Raw genomic sequence first — 22,532 nt, forward strand, 5'->3', positions numbered from 1 at the left:
TGTTAGCCCCAAAGGCAATATATTTAGCTTCTTGAAAAGAGATTCTAGAATTTAGTTGGTTAGTGCTTAATATAAATTTTTATTAAAACCAAGCCATACACACTTTAACAAAACTTACCGCGTTTTGTTATTCACATGTTTAGCAAATGAAACCATAGCAGATAATTTAAATGTAAGAATAATTTTAGACTAATAATTCTTGGCCTGTATTTTTAAGGATTCAGGCATTAAAATATCAATGAAAAATTTTGTTGTTATATATAGTTACTCTCCATTATCAACACCAAGGAGGAGTGGGGCAACAAAGAATGAAAAATAATGATGTCTGTGTAAGAGAATGTCTTTAAAATTTCAACAAGATGGTATCCATTTTATAGCATGTCTGCTTTGGTTGTATAAATATCAGTTGTGAGGGGCATGTTTTTAACCTGTGTTTCCAAATCAGTACATTAGCTAAATTTGTTTAATAAGAGAATAGTATTTAGGCATTTACTTTAATTCTAATATACAGTGAACAGTTACAATATTGTCCACAGTGTGTTAAGTGCCTTGGGATTACAAGAGAAGGGACAAGCTAATTTCCGACTTCTGTGCCTTTCTGCCCTCCCCATGGCTTTTATTTGTCCTTTAAGCCTCAGTTCATGCATTACTGTTTCTGATAGCTCTCTGATCCTGCCAGGATAGGTTTCCTACTCCTCTGGGTTCCTGTCTGTACCTGTGTTAATATAAAGGAGAGGTGCACAGCATCATGACACTGTACTAGTAAAGGAGATGATGTAATAAGTGAAACTTTACTGGGGGAAATAACTTTTGCACTATGAAAGAGTGAGTAAGTGTTTTTACCAAGGAGGAGAGGGGAGGTGATTGCATTCTAGACAGAGGGAACAGCATATACAAAGGCACTGTGGTGAGCAGGACACAGTAGGCCCAGGGACTGATATGGGGGAGGGGAGCTAGGCTGTTGTACAGGATCAGAGTTATATTTTCAAAAGTTTGTGTTGACTGGAATTGGGAACCCAGTGAAGAGGAGCCAGATTACAGTGAGCTTATTACCCAGTTGGAGAGGGAGGCTGTTGCAGTGCACCAGGAAAGAGGATGGTAGCTGGGATAGTGTAGTGGTGAGAGTGGAGCTGTGGAGACATTTGAAGCACAAGTCAGTGTGATGGAATGGACTGGATTGGTGGTTGGAGGAAGAGAGGCGTCCAGGATACTTTCTAGGTTTGTTTTCTCTGCTTTTCATACTGCACTCTACCCTGTTTTGTTATAATTGCTTGTTTAATTCTTTCAGTGGGACAGGGATCTTTTCTGTCCTTTTGTTGTTGTTGTTGTTGTTTTTAAATTAAATCACATGCTTTGTAGGCCTTTAGTAAATCCTTGTGGATGAATGAAAATAAATCCACATTTCATTTGAAGATGAAGTATTTGAGAAATCAAGTGACTGGTTAGTGGCTGAGTACTAGGACTGTAACAGGCTTCCTGTCCTGTCTTTTACTTTTCAGACTGCATTTTGTTCTTAGGAATTAGGAAGTGTTTTATTTTTAAGCTACATATAATTAATTAACTGTTTTTATCTTTGATGTCTGTAGTTTTTGGGGTAGGATTGAGAGAAAACAAAGAACATTGGTATCTGCAGTTGCCATTGTATAAAGAACCTATTTATTAAATGCAGTTTTTTTTACTATTTTAAAAATTATTAAATATTTACTATATAAGTAGACTCACTCACTAGTAATTAAGGGCTTGATATCTCTTGTGGGAAATAGGCCTGGCTGGTATGGCTTAGTTGGTTGAGCATCATCCCATGCACCAGGAGATTGCTGGTTCTATTCCTGTCAGGGCACATGTCCTGGTTGTGGGCTCAATTCCTAGTAGGGACGTGCAGGAGGCAGCCGATCAGTGTTTCTCTCTCATCAGTGTTTCTGTTTCTCTCTCTCCCTCTTCCTTTCTCTCTCTGAAATCAATAAAAACATATTTTTTTAAAAAGAAAAGGAAATGGTCAAATTTTGTGTGTAAGTAGAGGACATTTCACTTTATAGAAATATAATTATCTGTTTCTAAGAAGAGAATTCTTACATTAATAATAAGAATTTTCCAAACAGTAAGTAGCCTTTATGTTTATTTGGAATTAATGTCTGATTGGCCCTAGGTTCTGCAGAGATGCTGTAAATTATAAAAAATCTGTGCAAAATTCTGAAGACTATCCCAGTGGTTCTAGGTTTTTCTGGTTTTGGGTTTTGGAAAGACATAGCTCTAATTAATTATGCTTTAAAATGAGTATTTCAGTTGCCACTTACAATTTGTTTCTATGGAAAGAGTAACAGCTAGTACATGTATCTTGATGGTCTCTAAGATAATCCTTTGCCATCTTAGTTACAAGCTTTCCTGGAATATTGATTCTTTGACTTAATTGTAGACTTTTCCAATTTTTTATTTGATAGGAGTTGTGTGTTCTTTTACTAAGTCAAGATTATCAGAAAACCTCTTTTCTTTTTAATTCTCACCCGAGGATATTTTCCCATTTATTTTTTTAGATAGAGTCGGAGGGAGGGAGGGAGGGAGAGAGAGAGAGAGATGTCAATGTTAGCATCAACTGGTTGCCTCTTGCATGACCCCAATGGAGGTCAGGGATTGAACCTGCAACCCAGGTATGTGCTCTTGATCGGGAATTGAACCCACGACTCTTCAGTCCGCAGGCCAAACCAGCTAGAGCAGAAACCCTCTTTACTTTTTCTTTTCTTTTTTTATCCTTACCCGAGGACATTTTTCCATTTTTTGTTCAGATAGAGTGGGAGGGAGAGAGAGAGAGAGAGAGAGAGAGAGAGAAACATCGACGTGAAAGGGACACATCAAGTGGTTGCCACCCGCACAACCCAGCCAGGGCCAGGGACAAACTGCAACCGAGATACGTGCCCTTAGCGGAAACCCAACCCGGGTCTCTGTGGACTGCAGGCCGACGCTCTAAACGCTGAGCCAAACCGGCCAGGGCAGAAACCCTCTTTTCTTAAAAAGTTATTTTTTAAAACTATATTATGGCTATTTTCAAACATATCAAAAAATAAAGAGAACACCAAAATGAACCCATATTTTATTCTCCCAGCTTCAGTTCTTAGCAGTACATATCTTTTTGCTCTTTTCTTTCACCTATCCAACACCACTATTTTCTAGAATATTTTAAAACAATATTAAGAATTTAGTATTTAAACTCTTCACAAATAACTTTATTCCTATGTCTTGGTTAAGTGTTTATAGTCTCTTTTTCTGAAAAGCTTAAGGTTCTCTGGAGAACTATAAATGCACATTCTTGATCAGTAAAACAAGAAAAAGCACAAGAAAGGGAACAAAAGGTTAAATGTGATTAGAATCAGCCATCGTAGGTTTTAACAAGGAATAAAAAATTGTAAATAGAATATAATCTCAATTATGTTAAAATATCTGTGTCTATTAATATACTTCTGTATTCACATCTGTGCGTATATATAGGTAGATGTGTGAGCAGAGAAATGGACCGACAGAAAAATGAATCAAAATGTGGTTACTGCCCTGGCTGGGTGGTTTAGTCAGTTGGAGCGATGTCCTGTACACCAAAGGTTTTAGGTTCAGTTTCCAGTCAGGGCACATACCTAGGTTGCAGGTTTGATCCCTGGTCAGAGCACATACAGGAAGCAGCTGATGATGTCCCCCCCCGCCCCCTTCCTTCCCTCTCTCTCTAAAATGAAAAACATATCCTCAAGTGAGGATTTTTTAAAAATTGCAGCTTGATGCAGCATTTAAAAAAATATATGCCCTGGCCGGTTTGGCTCAGCGGTTAGAGCCTTGGCCTGCGGTACAGAGAGACCCGGGTTCGGTTCCCGCTAAGGGCACGTACCTCGGTTGCAGTTTGTCCCCGGTCCTGTTTGGGTCGTGTGGATGGTAGCTACTCGGTGTGTCTCTTTCACATCTATGTTTCTTTCTCTCTCTCCCTCCTACTCTATCTGAATAAAATATGGAAAAATGTCCTTGGGTGAGGATTAAAAAAAAACACAACATGATTACCACTGGGTATTGAGATAAAAACATTAACACTTTTACTTATTCTTTTCTATATCTTCAAACTGTTTATAATGAGCATATATTTTATAATCAGAAGAAAAATAGTTACTTAATAGGAGGAACAAGTCAAAATGGTACTGGCTTAAAAACAGACATATAGATCAATGGTACAAATAGAGAGCCCAAAAATAAACCCATGACTTTATGGTCAATTAATATTTGACAAAGGAGGCAAGAACATACAAAGGGTTAAAGACAATCTAGTGAATAAATTGTATTGGGAATATTGGACAGATACTTGCAAAAAAATGAAACTAGAAAAAATAAAATTAATTTTAAGGGGAAAAAAAAAACAGGCACAGTTACTAAAACGAATGGACAATTTTTGTAATTTGACTGTGAGGGTGGAATCCCACAGGGTTTTTTTTGAGCCTTTCTCAGATAGCTAGTATCCGTAGTTTATTCCTTCCTAATTACAGCCCCATGGACGCAGCATCATTACCTCCTTTTTACCCTAACTTTTCCATTTAGCATGTATAAGAAACACAAGGGCTCTCTGAGGGCTGGGCACCTGTAACACTGAAGCCTTTTCTCAACAGTAAAATGCATCACAGGTTTGTTTTTCAGCTGAACTTCTGACAATGCTGGGACTTCTTAGAAGCTTGGCATCTTTATCTTTTTCATTGTGCATGGTCATTTATCCTGAAGATTGAACTGATTGGTTTTGGGTGTCAGCATGTAGGCTTGATGGGGAAAGGGGCTGAGCCAACTTTTTTTTGTTGTTGTTAATCCTCACCTGAGGATATTTTTCTATTTATTTTTCGATAGAGTGGAAGGGAGGGGAGGAGGGCGGGAGAGAGAGAGAGAGAGACAGACGGACAGGACAGACATCGATGTGAGAGAGACACATTGATTAGTTGCCTCCTGCATGACCCTGACCAGGGACCAGGGCCAGGGATCAAACCCGCAATCCAGGGACCCACCCTTGACTGGGAGTCCCTTTGGTCCCCACTCTGATGCCAAACCGGCCAGGGCTGAGACACTTTTTTTTACCCTCACCCGAGAACATTTTTTCCATTTTTTGTTCAAATAGAGTGGGAGGGAGAGAGAGGAAGAGAGAGAGAGAGAGAGAGAGAAACATCGATGTGAAAGGGACACATCGAGTGGCTGCCACCCGCACGACCCACCCAGGGCCGGGGACAAGTCTCAACCGAGGTATGCGCCCTTGGCGGGAACCGAACCCGGGTCTCTCTGGACTGCAGGCCGACGCTCTAACCGCTGAGCCAAACCGGCCAGGGCTGAGCCACTTTTCTTAATGAAGGGAATATGGATTAGAACAATGTGAGCATTTTATGTTAATGATAATTGTTTTTTTTTTGCTGGCTATTATGTAATGCCTCACTCCAACACATGCACCTCTGCCTACTTAGTATTATCTGACTTTTTTTTTGCGTGAGAATATCTTTATAATAGTTAATATTTATTAAGTACTTACCATTTACCAATCACTATGCCATTTTTAATTTAATCCTTGAATTAATCTTATAATTTAGGTATTTTTCTCATTTTTTCAGATGAGGAGATGAAGGCTTAGAGGGTAGTTTACATCACCAAGTTAACTGGTATAATTAGGATTAAACTCAGGAGTATATCAGCAGCCTCTGGAAGCTGTATCCCTTAACCATTCTACATACAACCTCTTTTCATTGAACCATGTTAATGCTTCTTACCTCATAGCTAGTCAGAAATTAGAACTATCCCTAGAAATAATTCTTGATTTGTAAAATGAACCGTAGCCATTTGTCAGTCCAAAATGACCATGAGAAATTTAAACTCAAGTATCCCAGTAGCATTTTCACTAAGTGGGAGTTTAAGTAGGTCTGCTGAAGATTTGAACCAGGCATACTCTTGTCTTCCTGACTGATGGATATTTTGTTTTTGGTCACCAAAACACTGAAAATTAAGGCAGGTAAAGCCTGTGGTGGTCTGTACAGTTGTTTGAGGGACTCTTCAGCAGCCAGGATGTCTGCACTTGTCTCTGAGGTGGCAGGTGTTTTAATAAGCCTAAACTAGCAACCAGCAGTATTATACATGCTCACTGATGCAGTCTCTTGACAGCTCATTTTGATTCTATTGATGCACGCTTCTAGGTGGGGAAGCATCTGTCCTCATAGGTTCAGTTTGAGTACATGACTTGTCAGCAGAACTGGGACTTGAACATTGTCTTCTGTTCAAACTCAATGCTCTTTCATTATTCTCACTTTCTCTCAAGAACACAATGCACTGAGTGGTGTGCTCCAGAAACTGAAAACAACCAAAAGTTCCCCCTTTTTATGTAGCATAGGAAAGATCAAGTACCTAATTTGATGTACCATTTGGTAAGCTGATTATGGAACACGTTGTTGTGTTTCCTTTTTTGCATAGTTGCTATTTACAATTATAGTTTCTGGCAGTTGGGAGTTGTGTGTGTGTGCATACATGCGTATTTAGTCTCCAAAGAGGTATGACTAGCTCGTTGATTGAATAAGAAAAATGGTTAAGGGTGTGTGGTGGGAGGCTGACGTCAATAAATTGAATAAGTCTTCCTTTTTAAATTTATTGTTGTGTTCTTACAGCCCTGCTTAGTTATGTTAAATATCCTTGACCTTTTCCCCTGCTTGCCTTTCAGGGCCTAAACATTCATATAAAGGCTTCCAATGTGATTAACATTGATGCTTCTAAGATTGCTTAGAAACTGATGGTCAGAGATTAATTGTGGGCTGCCACAGTGGTCAGCCCAGGAGGCTTTTACATCTGCCTCTTCCCTGGATTGAAAATGCTGCTGGGGCCATATGGCCAGTGCTTCACAGAAAAGCCAAGAGTGACTTTCTGGCTGGGTTTTGGATTATCATTTGCTTCCATTTTAAAGTGGAGGTTATAGTGCTTTGGGTTTGATTTACTATATACTAATGAGATTAATCCTTAACTTGAAATCACATGGGTGTGTGTGTAGAATCCAATTCCGGTAATGTTATCAATATGTCATTCAGGGAATGATTTTATTAAACTATGTTTCTCTTTATGTGTATGGAAAGAAAAATGCAGTTAACAAATATTGACCTTGATTGACTTATTCCCTTGAAAATAAAAAGGTTTTTTTAGAACAGAGGTGAGGTTGCCTGACTAGCTTTTTTGTTTGATTTCTTTAATAATCTGTAGTGATTCAGTTAAATGCCAAAATGTCTTCCCAACATGCAGAGGGGTATTGATTGGCATAGTTTACGTTCATGTTTACATGCATTCCTGCTGACTCAAAGTATGCCTTCAAATTGAGGACCTGAAAATCTAAATGAAAAAACAAAACAAAACTGGCAGGTTTGGCTCAGTGGTTAGAGTGTTGGCCCTCAGACCAAAGGGTCAGGGGTTGGCTACCTGGTCAAGGGCATGTACCTAGGTTGCAGGTTCGATCTCTGCCCTGACCAGAGCAGTGCGGGAGGCAATCAATCGATGTGTCTCTCTCACATTGATGTTTCTCTCTCTCTCTTTCTCTCCCCTTCCCTCCCTTCCACTCTATCAAAAAAATCAACTGAAAAATATCCTTGGGTGAGGATTAGCAAAGAATAAATTTTTTAAAAATTGGTGTTGAAAAGTTTAAAAAATTGGATGGTGCTTGATTATTATGAGAAATTGAATTGTCTCTTGAGTCTCTTGTCTCTCTCTCTGAGTTTTTCTCAGAGTGTCTTTGTGTGTGAGCTTCTCTTTCTGAGACTCTGACTCTCATTTTTCTGGCTCCATCCTCCATTACTTTGTCTTCCTTCTCTTTCCCAAAAACTGTCCCTCAGAAAATACATCACTCTTCTAATGACTTTCACCCATGCTGTTTGCCTGTGTTTTTGTGTTATTTTTCACTTGCTTCCGTACAAGATAATTCATTTTATTTTGGTAGCTATACATAGTACTATAAAATTTCACAGCAGTGAAGTTTGAGAATTGGCCAAAGGGTTTTAAACCTGCTCCATCTTTCCTGACTTTCCCTCTGTACCTCCACCCTCCACATACTTCCCTGCTCCATGGAAAGGTGGGAAAGCATGTTTGGTTACATAGTGATTTGAAATTAGGCTTTGAAACTCAATGTATTAACAGAATACACTGATATTCTGCTTAATTTGTATCTCTCAGGTTTGGACCTGCAAAATAAACAATGGTGCTCATTTATAGCTGGTGATAATAGCCACATAATCTTCCAGAAAGTTTGTATTGCTAGGGTGATAAATCTGTATTCCCAAGGGGCTCCTAAGGTTAATACGTCATCATAGTTATGAAATATGTGAACTTTCATGTGATTTTACACATAGCTGACCACATGTAGAAATTAGAGGTACTTTCTATGTTTTGGAAAATTATTTCTTAAGGTCAGCAGTCATTTCTCACATGCAACAATTCTGTGGAAGAGGACCTTTTTCCCCCTTAATTGAAATTTTTATAGTACATTAGTTCATCTCTAAGAAAAGGTAGGGGCTGCCTTTATATTAACACTGCTTCCTTCTACTAAGTAGTAAACCTAGAAAGGGATTTTGCAGTGGATCCCAAGGTATTCATTTAGTAAATCAGATTTATTTCTTACGGGATGTTTAATTAAACTGCCAAGGGGCTTCTTCATTTTGACTATCATTTTGATTTAAATAAGCTCTGTTCTGGTTGATGTTATAAAAGAAACTAAGCTGAAACCCACAATCTCAAAGGTCCTTTCTTTCGGCAGGCAGCTGAATTTATAAGAATATTTGTAATAAACATTTTATAAAAATAAGTTCTCTTAGGTGAGTAGAAATTATTACACAGGCGCTATTCTTTTAAAAATTGGTTAGATTTTAGATTTGATTAAAATGTTTTATGACATTAGTTTTCTTTTCAGGAACTAAGTATTCAGATAACTTGTTTTCTCAGAAATTAACCCTGAATACCGAATTTCAGATCACTGAAAACAAGTAATTTGAAATCTGCATTTCCTTCCCTTTTCCTAATTTGTTTTACTTGCTCAGTAGGATTTTCTCATGGAATTAACTTTTTCTTTTCTGCATAGATACAAGCTTGCTTTTTTATGAAAAAGTTTACCAATTTTGGCACTTATTAAAGTAAACTTTCACTTGAAGTGTTTCTGGTTTTAAAGCCAGGGTATATGACTAGAGGCATATGAATATCTCCTCATTTATAGCCACAGAATTTCTCTGTAACTTTTAAATGCTTTTGGAAAAGTAGATCTTATGCCTAAAAGCATGCTTTTGTGTTTGAAATCTTTTAGTGAACTATTTACTCAGGTCAGATGCTTCTAAAGCTCTGCTTTTCTTTCCTCAGGATAAATTGCATAATGTGTTACCAATAACAATGCCACATCATTTCAAAGAAAATGAAATTAAGTGGTGCAAGCCCAGGTTTCTGGAAACTACGTGACAGAGAGTAGGCACTGTTTTGGTGACCATGCAAAGGGTATATGTGTTCAGTTACCAAGGATTGGTCAGTCCTCCAACATCTTGTTATACCTGCTCATCACTGTCCTCATTCTCACCTCCTCCACTGCCTCCCCAACACAATCGTGGATTTTTTTTTCAGATACTATTTTTGTTCATTCAACTACCTAGTAGTATTGTGAATTATAAATAGTATTTGCCATTGGGAAAATCATCGAGCATTAACTCACTGGCTTAATTGACTTTGAGGGACCAGATGGTGCCTTCTCCCTGGAGGAAGAGAGATTGGAGAGACGTACTTGTTAGTGCCATCTGACTTGAACAACTTCTAAGAAGCCTGGTTCTAGTTGGTTTCAGTCCTCTCTGGATGCCATTTGAATCCAAACCGTTTTCCAGTTTTCTATTATTACGGAATTGCTTTCTAGAAGAATTACTTATTTTATTACTTGGTAGTAATACAGATTTAATTCTTTGTGAATCTTTATTTTTGGTTTCTTTCAGGTTGTTTGAAGGACGCTCCTCAAGAAAACCAGAGAAGCTTAAAACTCTCTTCTGTTACTTTAGAAGAGTCACAGAGAAAAGTAAATTCCTTTCATTCTTACTATAATTTTTATCACTGATGGGGACAGTTCAGATCAAGAACATTTTGTGTTCAAAGTACACCTTCCTTCCCAAACCAAATAATTCAGTAGTATAATCTAGATTTTTTTTTTTTATCCTCACCCGAGGATATTTTCCTATATTTTTGTTCAGATAGAGCAGGAGGGAGAGAGAGGAAGAGAGAGAGAGAGAAACATCGATGTGAAGGGACACATCCAGTGGCTGCCACCCGCACGACCAACCAGGGCCGGGGACAAACTGCAACCGAGGTACGTGCCCTTAGCGGGAACCGAACCCGGGTCTCTCCATACCGTAGGCCTACGCTCCAACCACTGAGCCAAACCGGCCAGGGCTAATCTAGATTTTATATACATGAGGATGTACATATATGTGTGTGCTATGAGTGTGTGGGAGGTTTTATATGTTCTGAAATTAGACGAGTATAACATACCATCATGTGTTTTCATGAATAAAAACAAATTAGTACTTTCTTTTTTCCTTTTTTTTTTTTTTTTTTTAATCCTCACCCGAGGACATTTTTTCATTTTTTGTACAGATAGAATGGGAGGGGGAGAGAGAGAGAGAAATATCGACGTGAAAGGGACACATCGAGTGGTTGCCACCCGCACGACCAACCAGGGCTGGGGACAAACTGCAAACAAGGTACGTGCCCTTAGCGGGAACCAAACCCGGGTCTCTCTGGACCGCAGGCCGACGCTCTAACCCCTGAGCCAAACCAGCCAGGGCCAAATTAGTACTTTCAAAAGAAAGTATATTGACCAGGAAATACATTTTTGCTGTTCTTTATTTAAAGAAGCATTAACTATTACAATTAGTTTATTTGTAGAAGTAATCAATTCATTGTCCTCCTACAGACCCCTCTCTTTTGTCCCCTTTAAACCCTTTGTAGAGTTCTTTTTTTATTTAATCCTCACCTAAAGACATTTTTTACTTTTTTGCATTTATCTTCAGATAGAGTAGGAGGGAGAGAGGGGGGAAGAAAGAGAGAGAAACATCAATGTGAGAGAGACACAACGAGTGGTTGCCACCCACATGACTCCAACCGGGGCCGGGGACAAACTGCAACTGAGGTACGTGCCCTTAGCGGAAACCAAACCCAAGACGCTCCGGTCTGCGGGCCGACACTCTAACCGCTGAGCCAAATCGGTCAGGGCTGTAGAGTTCTTATAAAATGGTGTTTTACTTAGTGTTCACATGTCTGTCTTCCTCCGTTGAATCTCAACCATCCTATTTTCCCAGAAGCTAATTGTAGCAACTGCATCAGTGGTGGTAAATATCTAACCAGTGCTCTTCGTGACCACCTGATTATAGTGGCTATTGCCCCTATTACCCTAGGAGCTGGGTGGCTACAGACAAGTTTCTTAACATCTCTCAGCCTCAATTTCTTCATCTTAAAATAGTGATGATTATCTCATAGACTAGTTGTAAATATTAAATGAGAAGTTACATACATGCTTAATAAATGTTAGCTATTATCAATGGGTGGGTTGCCTTTCCTGCAAGTTGCTTATTAAGAAAACCAAAACATCTCAAAAGTTTGCTTTTGCTAAATAGGGCAAGTCAACTCTGGTCAAGTGAAATAAGTTTGTTTTATTTTTGGTCGTTCAAGTTGTGGGATTGTCTTAAAACATATCATTGAATCATTTTTTATAAAAAAATTTTTTTATTGATTTGAGAAAGAGAAGAAAGGAGATAGAGATAGAAACATCGATGCGAGAGAACATCGATTGGCCGCCTCCTGCATGTCCCCCCGGGGATTGGGCCCATAACCTGGGCATGTGCTCTGACAGGGAATTGAACCGGCGACCTCCTGGTGTATGGGTCGACGCTCAACCACTGAGCCACATCAGCCAGGCTCACTGAATCATTTTAAGGTTATTTACTTCCTTTAGTAAGTAATTTCCCATTATAGTATACATACTTGGCATTTTCACCCCCTTGAATGTATTGTTATTGGACATTGTTCATATTTTTTATTTAAGGAAATTAATTGTTAGGATTTTGGAATTTAAGGGGAAAAATTATATATTCTCTGATAGAAGGTTATTCATTTCTTAGCTTATCAACTTTTAGTTTTGTGTTCTGTACTGAAAGAAATATTAAAGAAAATGAAGGCTTATTCAGGCTATGATATATAGAACCAAATTAGAATTTGTAATAACTCATTAGAAAAATGAGTACATTTTTGCTATTCTAAATCTAAATAGAATGAATTTCATTATTATACCTAAGTAATTCAGCATTTTCTTTCCTGTCCTTAGAGTCAAATCATGTATGTCTTTTCTAAAGGCTAACTTGCCTCTCTACATTTTAGGATTTTAAATAAAAAGCTGAAGTTTTTTTTTTTCCCAGCTAGAAATTTCTAAACTATCCTAAAATGTTAGGAATTAATCACACTGAAAAAATAAATTGTAATTAGACACTTTGTATTATGGCTTTTTCACTATACTGTATATGGTAATTAATTTTTTTGTAGAAATAGAATGAAGTATGCTGTAGGTTTTCAGATATAAAGCTACAGGCTTAAGGAGGAAATACTAAGTGGAATAAAAGGGGTTTTCAATTTAATGATTACTTTATGTAGAAGTTCTACAATCTACTGAATAGAAACTATAAAAATGTATTTAGGTTCCTCCTCTTGCTCCCTCGGCCGGGCGGCAATGACTGTGCACCAACTTCAGCACGAGCTGCATCGCCACAACCACCCACCCGCCCACCATCTTGGCCACCACTGCCACCTGCACCCACTTCACTAACAACTACCAGCTCTTCAAGGAGCTCAGTGAGGGTGCTGTCTCTGTGGTCCACAGGTGTGTGAAGAAAACCTCCATGCAGGAGTATTTAGTAAAAATCATCAATACCAAGAAGTCTGCCCAGGTTTACCAGAAATTAGAACGTGAGGCCCAGATATGCCAACGTGAGCTACAGATATATCTGTAGCTTTTGAAACATCTAAACATTGTGTGCCCCCATGAGAGTATTTCTGAAGAAGGGTTTCACTACCTCATGTTTGACTTGGTTACTGGTGGAGAGCTCTCTGAAGACATCATGGCCAGAGAATACTACATCGGCCAGTGAAGCTGATGCCAGCCACTGTATACATCAGAGTTTGGAGAGCATTAACCACATACACCAGCATGTCATTGTCCACTGGGACCTGAACCCTGAGAGCCTGCTCTTGGCCAGTAAAAACAAGGGTGCTGCAAGCTGGCTCATTTTGGCCTAGCCATCCAAGTATAGAGAGAGCAGAGGGCGTGGTTTGGTTCAGCTGGCACCTCAGCTTACTCATCCCCTGAGGTCTTGATGAAAATCCCTATGAAAACCTGTGGAGTCATCTTGTAGTCTCCTGGTGGGATATCCTCCCTTCTGGGATGAGAATAAATACAGCTCTTTCAGCAGATCAGGGCTAGAGCCTATGATTTCCAGAATGGGACACAGTGACCCCTGGAGCCAAGAACTGATCAGCTAGATGCTGACCGCAAACCCTGTGAAACGTATTATCGCAGCCGACCAGGCTCTCAAGCACTTATGGGTCTGCCAAGAGTCCACGGTGGCATCCATGACATATCATCAGGAGACTGTGGAGTCTTGCACAAGTTCAGAGCCCAGGGAAAACTAAAAGGTGCTATCCTCATGACCATGCTTGTCTCCAGGGACTTTTTAGTTGCCTAAAGCCTGTTGAACAAGAAATCGGGTGTCAAGGAGCAAAAACCACCATGGAGCATAACGCTACGGATGGGATCAAGGGCTCAAGATGAGGATCTCAAAGTGTGAAAAAAGGAGATCATTAAAATCACAGAACAACCCGATTGAGGCCATCAACAATGGAGATTTTGAGGCCTACACAAAGATTTGTGATCTAGGACTTAACTTCCTTTGATCCTGAAGCCCTTGGTAACCTTGTGGAGGGAATGGATTTCCTTAAGTTTTACTTTGAGAATCTTCTGTCCAAGGACAGCCAGCCCATTTACACCACTATCCTGAACCCACATATCCATGTGATTGGAGAAGACGCAGCTTGCATCGCCTACATCCACTTTACCCAATACAGTCAATGGTCAGGGTCCGCCTTGCACCAGGCAGTCAGAGTAGACCTGGGTCTGGCACCACCAGAATGGCAAGTGGCTCAGTGTCCATTATCATTGCACAGGGGACCCTCTTGCATTGCTGTGATGAGCTCAGCCACAGGGGCATTCGGAGATCCCAGTTGGAAGATCGAACCTTTGTAGCCAGTGGCTCTGGAAGGCCTGAGTGATAACAGCAATTCTGTTCGTTTGAGATTCAAAACAATTAAATTACAAAACCTACCCACTTGCCCTTCATGTCTGTCTCTGATGTCCTGAAGTGTTTTTACATTTAAGGAAACGAGATTGTTTTTAAAAAATGGAAAAAGTGTAAAGTACCAAATATTAGATGGTAGGAAGTGCCATTATGCTATGTACCACTTAGAAAGAAAAAACACTCAGGATGGGGAGTAATAGGAGACCTCTCTAACAAAGCTGGTACACCAAAGGTGTACACCTTTATTCTGAGGAGGAATGAAAGTTAATCTGGCTGTGCAGAAAAGGGACAGTAAACAGATTGCACTGTCAACCTCAGCACTAGGCAGAGAGGGTATAAAAAAATCTCCCCTGAGAACTTGAACCAACTTGGGAGTCTGAAGTCATATTACCAGTGTGATCCACAAAAGCCTGCAACAGAGGACTGACTTACCTCTCAGGTTGGCGGTGCTCTTAGATGACGGCAGAAGTAGGTGTGCATCTTCTGGAAAAAATGGACTCCTTCCCAAAGGCAATGCTAGATACCTTGGACTGTGAAAGACATATTCCATTTTCAGAAACTTAAAACATGAAAAACTGTGCTTTTCGACTTGATAAAATATAATTCCATGAGGACCAACTTTTGGGTGTTGCCAAACATCAATATTTGTAATGAGGATCTTGAGACTGAAAGATTTTAAAGAGCTTTCTGAATTAAATTATTTTCAGTATAGTTTTAAATAAAGTATCTTATAGATGCAGTATTTAAAAATTAATGATTCATATACAGTATATATTTTGATTTATTAAGGGAAATATTTAATCAACCAAAATAACATTATTGCATGAAAGGTGCCTTTTTATGGAAGAAAAGTAATAGGCACGCTGTCAGGGTGTTTTGTTATTAATTATATCTGAAGAACCATGTTTATCTGCCTTTTCTTTTGCTTTGCCAGCAATGTTTATTTATGAATTTATTTTGGTTTCTCCTAGTATATATGAAAGATATTCAGTGTTCTTCTCTGCTAAATTACTAAACGATGATGCTAACATTAATTTCCTGTTAATAGAATTACTTCTCTAGTGTTTGAATTGACTTCTTACTTGTGAGTTTTAAATATACTATCCATTTGTCTTAGAGATAGTTAGACGTCTAAAGAATATTTTATAACTCATGTTAACAAAATTTTGTTTTTTAATATAAATACTCCATATGCTGTTTGAGTTATTACTGCTTGTGACTGAAAGCAAAGAAATGTAGACTCATCCAAAGGAATGAAATGATTGCTAAGCTTTCATTGGGACTCTACCACCATTATCACTAATAGTTTCTGACATATTTCTCTTTGCTTAAGAGCTTTCAAAAAACAAACAAACAAAAAAGAAGAAAACAAAAATGGCCTGGCTTTGATTCGAATGAAACAAATTACTTTTGGCCAGCTGATTTATTTGTTACTTTTGCTACTAGTTAAAAAATAAAAAATAAATCTAACAAAAAGAATCTTATCCTCTAAAATTTACTGCGTTTTGATCTTCTTATATCTATTGCTACTTGAAAATGATGTCATCTTTCTTCTCTAACCATTTAGAACACATTAATTCCTCTTTCCTGCTAAGGCACCTTATAAGTAGAGCAACTGCATATCGTCTAAGCCCTGGATTTGGCTGTGTCACCTCCAAAGGCATGCCTACAATTTCCTTCTTTTAATCCTAGACATTTTATTTCATTATAAAACACATAAGTGTGGAGTTAAGGTTCTTCTTTGAGAAGGAGTCTACAGATTAAAATTTAGTTTTTTCTTTATTGTGTAAGCTATACCTATTATGCATCTTTCCCCCAGTTATTTCTTAAAAGTCTGCAGTTTAGCAAACGTCACTAAACATAACAGTGCTTACATCCTCCTGTTTTGCTACTGTTTGTGTAGGATTTTTGTTTTAGTGAGGATTTACTATTTTATAGAAAGAGTTCCTACTGTAAGGATAATAATATTTTAAATTAATCTTCTGTTGTATTACAAAACTAATTTTATAGCCATTATTAGGCCCATCCTTTTACTGAATATATATAATCTTTGCAAAATTGAAACTTATTTTGGGTGTATTTTTTCTTTTATTGCTTTTGTAGAACCTACTGGGTTGGTGACATTTACAAGACAGAGTCTTGAAGATTTTCCAGAGTGGGAAAGGTAATGATAAAAAATAATGCTAGAATCATAGAATTAAAAGGACTGTTTTTACCATGATAGGATTTTATTTTACAGCCTCTGGGAAGATGTTTTTCCAACCTCTTATTACCTATTTGCTAGGGAGTTTCTTCTCAAAAGTGATCCATTGTTAGCTCTCATTGTTAGAAAGGTTATGCCTTTTGAATCAAAGTCTGCAATCCTTTGACTTCTTCTACTCTTTTACCTTGGTTTTGTCTTCTGAAACAAAGTCCTATTTAGAATTAAGGACCTTTGTTTGAAAAGACACTAATATTAAATGGAACACCAATATTTAATGTTTTTTCTCACCCTACATTTTTGGTTAGTGTTTGTATTTTATGGCTTTTCTCCCTGGTGAACAAGACTGGAAAACTTTTATTTTTTTATTAAACTAAAATGTAAATAGTAATTATCTAGAATTTGTCTGATGGATCAGAATTTTGAGGTTTGTCTTTCCATGTGTACTATTGTCAGATTTTGTGGAAGATGTTAATTTACTGTGTTATTTACCTGCAAATACTGAGCAGAATATTAACCACTCTGAGTTCATCAGACTTAAAATTTTTAGTGTCCTAGAATAGTTAACACATTTTCTAATCTAGAACAAATCCCCAAAGCACTTAAAGAAGAATGGGTCAACTTTTTCAACACACAGGAGGACATGATTAGACATACTAAATGTATATTTTGAGTGTGCATTCTTGGTAACCAGTGCCTCTCATTTAAATTCCTAATAATTCTTTTTTAATCCTTACCCAAGGATATGTTTTTATTGATTTTAGAGAAGGAGGAAGAGAGAGAGAGAAGGAAACAGCAATGTGAGAGAGAAACATCAATTCCTAGTCTTCCGTATGGCCCATGCTGGGGATTGAATCCACAACCTGGGTATGTGCCCTTACTGAGAACTGAACCTGCAACCCTTCAGTGCATGGGACGGCATTCCAGCCAATTGAGCCACACTGGCCAGGGCTAATAATTTTTATTGTAGTTTGTTGTTGTTTTGTTTGGAATTAGTGATTAAAGAGACTCACTTTTAAGGGAGTTAACTTAAGAAGGCACACCTGCTTAGGTGGCTTTCTCGTGGTGGTTCATTTATTCAACATGTTTGTTTGTGAGATGAAAGAAGAACAAAATTATTTTAGGAGGCTGAGTACATGGCTGAGATGATTATTACAGAGGGAAGTGGATAAAAGACTAAACATCTGAAGAAAAACAAAATTGAGCCAGAAAGGAAGAGAACACACACAACATTTTAGAGTCATGGCGTATTAGAGATGACCCAGGAAGTCATCAGGTCCAGCTGCCTACTAAAAATATTGTCAACTCTATAATACCTATGATGGAGACTAGACAGCTTCAGTGGGGAGTTGACAACTTCACCTCGGTTGACTGCTTTGTTATTATCTAATACTTTCATTCACTTAAAAAGTCTGTCTTTCCAGTCATCATCCTCTTCTCATTCCTGGTTCTTCCTTCTAGAGCTACAATAAATAAATTTAATTTTCTCGAACATTCAGCCTTTCTTTGTATATCTAAATGTTTTCTTCATTCACCACACCTATAACAATGCACAAAGTTACATACATATCTTACTCATTTCTTCTGTTTCACATATAATACGAATTCTAAATGCTTTATCTCTACTATTTACATAGCCCAGACCATTGGTTTCTCTTAAAATATGGTGCCTAGAACTAAAAGTAACAATCTGCTATGTTATTTGCCCAGACCAGAGGATTGCTTTTCTTAGCTCTTCAATTTGTCTGTAATAGGAATACAGATGTTTTGTTAATATCATTTCCATGTAGATTTTATAGGTCACTCAGAGGGCTTGTTTTTAATTCCGCTCAGGATCTCTACTCTGCATTTGACATTTATTTTGCGCTTATGTGAAAGAATACTCACTATACATTACCATCCGGGAGTGAAAGGATAGGTCTGAATGCAGAGGTCTGTAAGGCTGTGTGTCAGGGAGATAATTTTGCCCCTAAATAAGATCAAGATACACCCCCGCCCCTTAACTTTTGATAGATAGAATTTAACTTGGTAACCTTTCTAACTTTTTTTTTATCCTAACCCAAGGACATTTTTTTGCATTTATCGTGAGACAGAGCGGGAGGGAGAGAGGGAGGAAGAGAGAGAGAGAAACATCAATGTGAGAGAGACACATTGAATGGCTGCCACCCACATGACCCCAACTGGGGCCAGGTACAAACTGCAACCGAGGTACATGCCCTTAGCGGGAACCGAACCTGGGACTCTGGTTCGTGGGCTGACACACTAACCACTGAACCAAACTGGCCAGGGAAACCTTTGTAACTTTTAAAAAATTTCTTTGTTCTCTGTTTTGTTTTAGCTGCTTCATAACTGAGTTACAGGATATAATTAATATCAATCTCCCAGACTCCAAATAACCAGAAATGTGCATTCTCTTACAGAGGGAGGATGAAGAAGAGGATTCTTGGTGTTTCCAAGAGTAAAGAGCTAAATGGGTGCCAGGAAGTTAGAGGCTTTCCTGATTTCCAAGTTTCTGACATGTTATAATTAACCCTTTGATTATCAGTAAATACCTTAGCCAGGCTTAGTTAATCACAGGGCCAGAATAGGCTGTCTTTGTTTTTTTTTGTGTTTTTTTTTAATCCTCACCCGAGGACATTTTTCCATTTTTTGTTCAGGTAGAGTGGGAGGGAGAGAGAGGAACAGAGAGAGAGAGAGAAACATCGATGCGAAAAGAACACATCCCGCACAACCGACCAGGGCCAGGGACAAACTGCAACCGAGGTACACGCCCTTAGCGGGAACCGAACCGGGTCTCTCAGGACCGTAGGCCAACGCTCTAACCGCTGAGCCAAATCGGCCAGGGCCAGAATAGGCTGTCTTTGATTCCTGGGACAGCGGAATGGAGAATTTTCTGGGACTAGAAAGGGGACTTATCAAAGAGCTGGAGGATGCTTAAAAAAACAACAACTCAGTCTTTAGTAATTTCATAATTGTGTCAAGAACTGTGCTCTAAGTTAACAGCTTCAGTCATGGAGAATTGTTGATGACAGTTGAGATTTCTGTTTGAATTCCTGACTGACAAGTCAGAGGTTTCTGGGTGCTTTTTTTAATCTTTTCAGTACTATCCTTATAGGTAGTCTTCCATGGAGTAAAATGACTAAGAAAGTAGGACTCTCACCCAAAAAAAAGGAAGTTAAAAAAAATCAAACTTATGATACTATTTTCTTTTTTTTATCCTCACCCAAGGACATTTTTCCATTTTTTGTTCAGACAGAGCAGGAGGGAGAGAGAGGAAGAAAGAGAGAGAGAAACATCGACGTGAGAGGGACATATCGAGTGGCTGCCACCTGCATGACCCAACCAGGGCCAGGGACAAACTGCAACCGAGGTACATGCCCTTAGCAGGAACCAAACCTGGGTCTCTCTGGACCGCAGGCCAATGCTCTAACTGCTGAGCCAAACTGGCCAGGGCATATGATACTATTTTCTACAAGAGATCTTTGAAGGAATTTTTCTATAAGTATAGCATGTTGATTAATAGCTTGGACCATTGATTTAGGCTACCCTGGGTATAAATCTTTCTTGCTTCATTTACTAGCACATTCCTTGACTGCTTTCTGTGCTTTGTTTTCCCATCTTGAAAGGAGGTAGTGATAGGGTTGTTGTGAGGATTAAATGAGTTAATACAAATTAAGCTCTTAGAACAGAACCTATACTGAATTGCCCTCTGAGTTTAAGGCTATCAGTCTGTTGGACTGAGCTTAGCCTGAAATGTATTTGAACTCATTGAAACCAGGAAAAAAAGCAAATCACAGTAAGTAAATAGTGCTTCCTCAGCCTGTTTTTAAAAATATATAATTGTTTTTTAAAATATATAATTTCCCTCCTCCCCTGAAAAATTAATACCACCCTTATTTAAGTTAGGGGTTTGGAGTTCATCTTTTTCATTCTATTATAAATTACATTTTTTATTCAATAACTAATCGGGGGTATTTTAAGGAAAAAATATCAAATGCTATTAATAAAATTGAACTGGTTTTTTAACATAACGTAAGCCAGGTAAACACTGTAAGGAAGAAAAAAGGTTTTCCTTGAATCTCTTAGAGTCCCTGGCTGGGTCTAAAAATTAAACTGACCAAGAGGTTAACAGGAGAAAAGCATACAAGTTTATTTCATATACGTCTACATGACATGGGAGCCTGTAAAAGGAAATGAAGACCTAAAGAAATAGACGTGTACTTTTATGCTAGGTTTGATAAAGAGTAGTAGTCATGGCCCTGGCCACTTTGGCTCAGCGGCTGGAGCATTGGCCTGTGGACCAGAGAGTCCCGGGTTTGGTTCCCGTTAGGGGCACATACCAGAAAAAAAAAAGAAAAAAAAAAAAGCAGCAGTCATGGATGGGTTAAGAGATATGAGATAATTGTAGTAAATGGGGAGACAGCATGACCCCTTTGTCTTTGTTAGGATTCTTTGTGGGATTCCTTTGTGTTCAAAGGATGCTCCTTTTCCCTGGGTATAAGGAGCGTTCCTCTCACAGGACTGTTTTGTGACCTGTTTCAGGGAAGAAGGGAGGTTCGAGTGACCTTCTGCTGTTTTCTCAAACCTCTTCAGCTTAAAATATTGAATATGTCAAGGTATAGCATGTTCTGAACTTTATAACCACCTCAGTGACTATGGTTTATGAAAATGAAAGAAAATAATTGTAACTTACAGGTACTAGGTTCATCCTTCAATTTTATTAATATAAAAATACCATAGATTAGAATTTCTGTGTCATGTATTTTCATCAAAACATCCCCCCCGCCCACACACAGTTATCAAACTAGTGAAAATAAAGTCCATTTGAGAATCATATATGATTTATTACCAAATTTTTATTTTTCCTTAGGTTGTCAACTCTACGATAATAAAATGTTATATATACCATAATTTTTTTATATTTTGAATATTTCAACACTTAAAGAGGAGAAACTGATATTTTGTAGAGGAAAACAGGTTTTAAAACAGTATATTGTCTCATTTTAATTTTAAAAATTATATTTATATATTTGAATTAGAAAATATTTGTTTCTATACCAAGAATGTTAACAGTAGGCATCTGTTTCTGGTTTTTGAGATTGGAGTGGTTTCAGTTTTTTGTAGCTAATATATATTTTCAGATTTTTCTGTAGTGAAATACCTGTCATTAAAAAATAAATAAGAGAATATTTTTTTAAATTGCAGATGTGAAAAATCCCTGACTCGACTGCATGTCACTTATGAAGGTACAATAGAAGGCAATGGTCAAGGCATGCTACAGGTAGGTGAGTCACAGCAGTGTGCTTGTATTTGGGACTTCTGTCAGGTTTCTGACAGCAAAGGGAATTTGAAAGTGTTTATTTATCTTCTAAGCTAGTTTAATGCAAAGAAGCATGATAGCAGAATGGAGAAAAACACCAAACAGATCATCTTGACAGCTGTGGTAATATTGTTACTTGCCAAAGTATGTTCTCTGTTTCTTACATGAGCCTCTTTTTAAAAAGCCTTTGACAGAAATTTCCAAGATCTGAACAACACCAGGGCTCTTGGTTCAGACATATATTGTGGATTGACAGTGGATGAAGTTCCCGGGGTATGGTCTTGACAAGCTGTCACCAAGAGGTTCTGTTCATTTTTTTTAAAGGCCCTTGCTCTGCCCTAAATGATGAACAGCTTGAGATGTTTTTCTGCCACCAACTTTGTTTAGGTCTAGGAGGCAGATGTCTAAACTGATTGATGAGAAAGTCCTTCCTCCCATATGTAATTGTTTTAGGCACTTGAACCAACTATACTTGCTGTCTTTTCCCTGTGGTAGAGCAGGAAATTTTGTCCATGTCTCAATCTTTGTTATTAATCTGTTACTGCTTTTACTTTTAAAAATGTTTTTGGATAAAAGAGTTAATAAGTAAAACACCCTGTGTATCTAGTTTTAAGTTGATTCAACACCTAACTTGAAC

General features: G+C 38.2%; 1 protein-coding gene and 1 pseudogene across 4 annotated transcripts in view; both read left to right on the forward strand.

Annotated features, from left to right (window-relative positions):
• PARG (poly(ADP-ribose) glycohydrolase) overlaps positions 1–22,532 on the forward strand; it is a 166,880-nt gene that overhangs the window by 75,463 nt on the left and 68,885 nt on the right. For all 4 annotated transcript variants that reach the window (XR_004959961.1, XM_036264636.1, XM_036264638.1 and 1 more), the window contains exons 10-12: positions 9,975–10,054; positions 16,479–16,539; positions 21,781–21,856. Coding sequence is in view for 3 of the 4 variants with exons in the window: in XM_036264636.1 (XP_036120529.1) it covers positions 9,975–10,054; positions 16,479–16,539; positions 21,781–21,856 (217 nt within the window). In the remaining variant the exon portion in view is untranslated. The remainder of the gene's footprint in view (positions 1–9,974; positions 10,055–16,478; positions 16,540–21,780; positions 21,857–22,532) is intronic.
• LOC118632663 lies at positions 12,585–14,267 on the forward strand (annotated as a pseudogene).

The sequence above is a fragment of the Molossus molossus genome, unplaced genomic scaffold (genome assembly GCF_014108415.1).
Source record: "Molossus molossus isolate mMolMol1 unplaced genomic scaffold, mMolMol1.p scaffold_m16_p_17, whole genome shotgun sequence".
Lineage (NCBI taxonomy): Eukaryota > Metazoa > Chordata > Mammalia > Chiroptera > Molossidae > Molossus > Molossus molossus.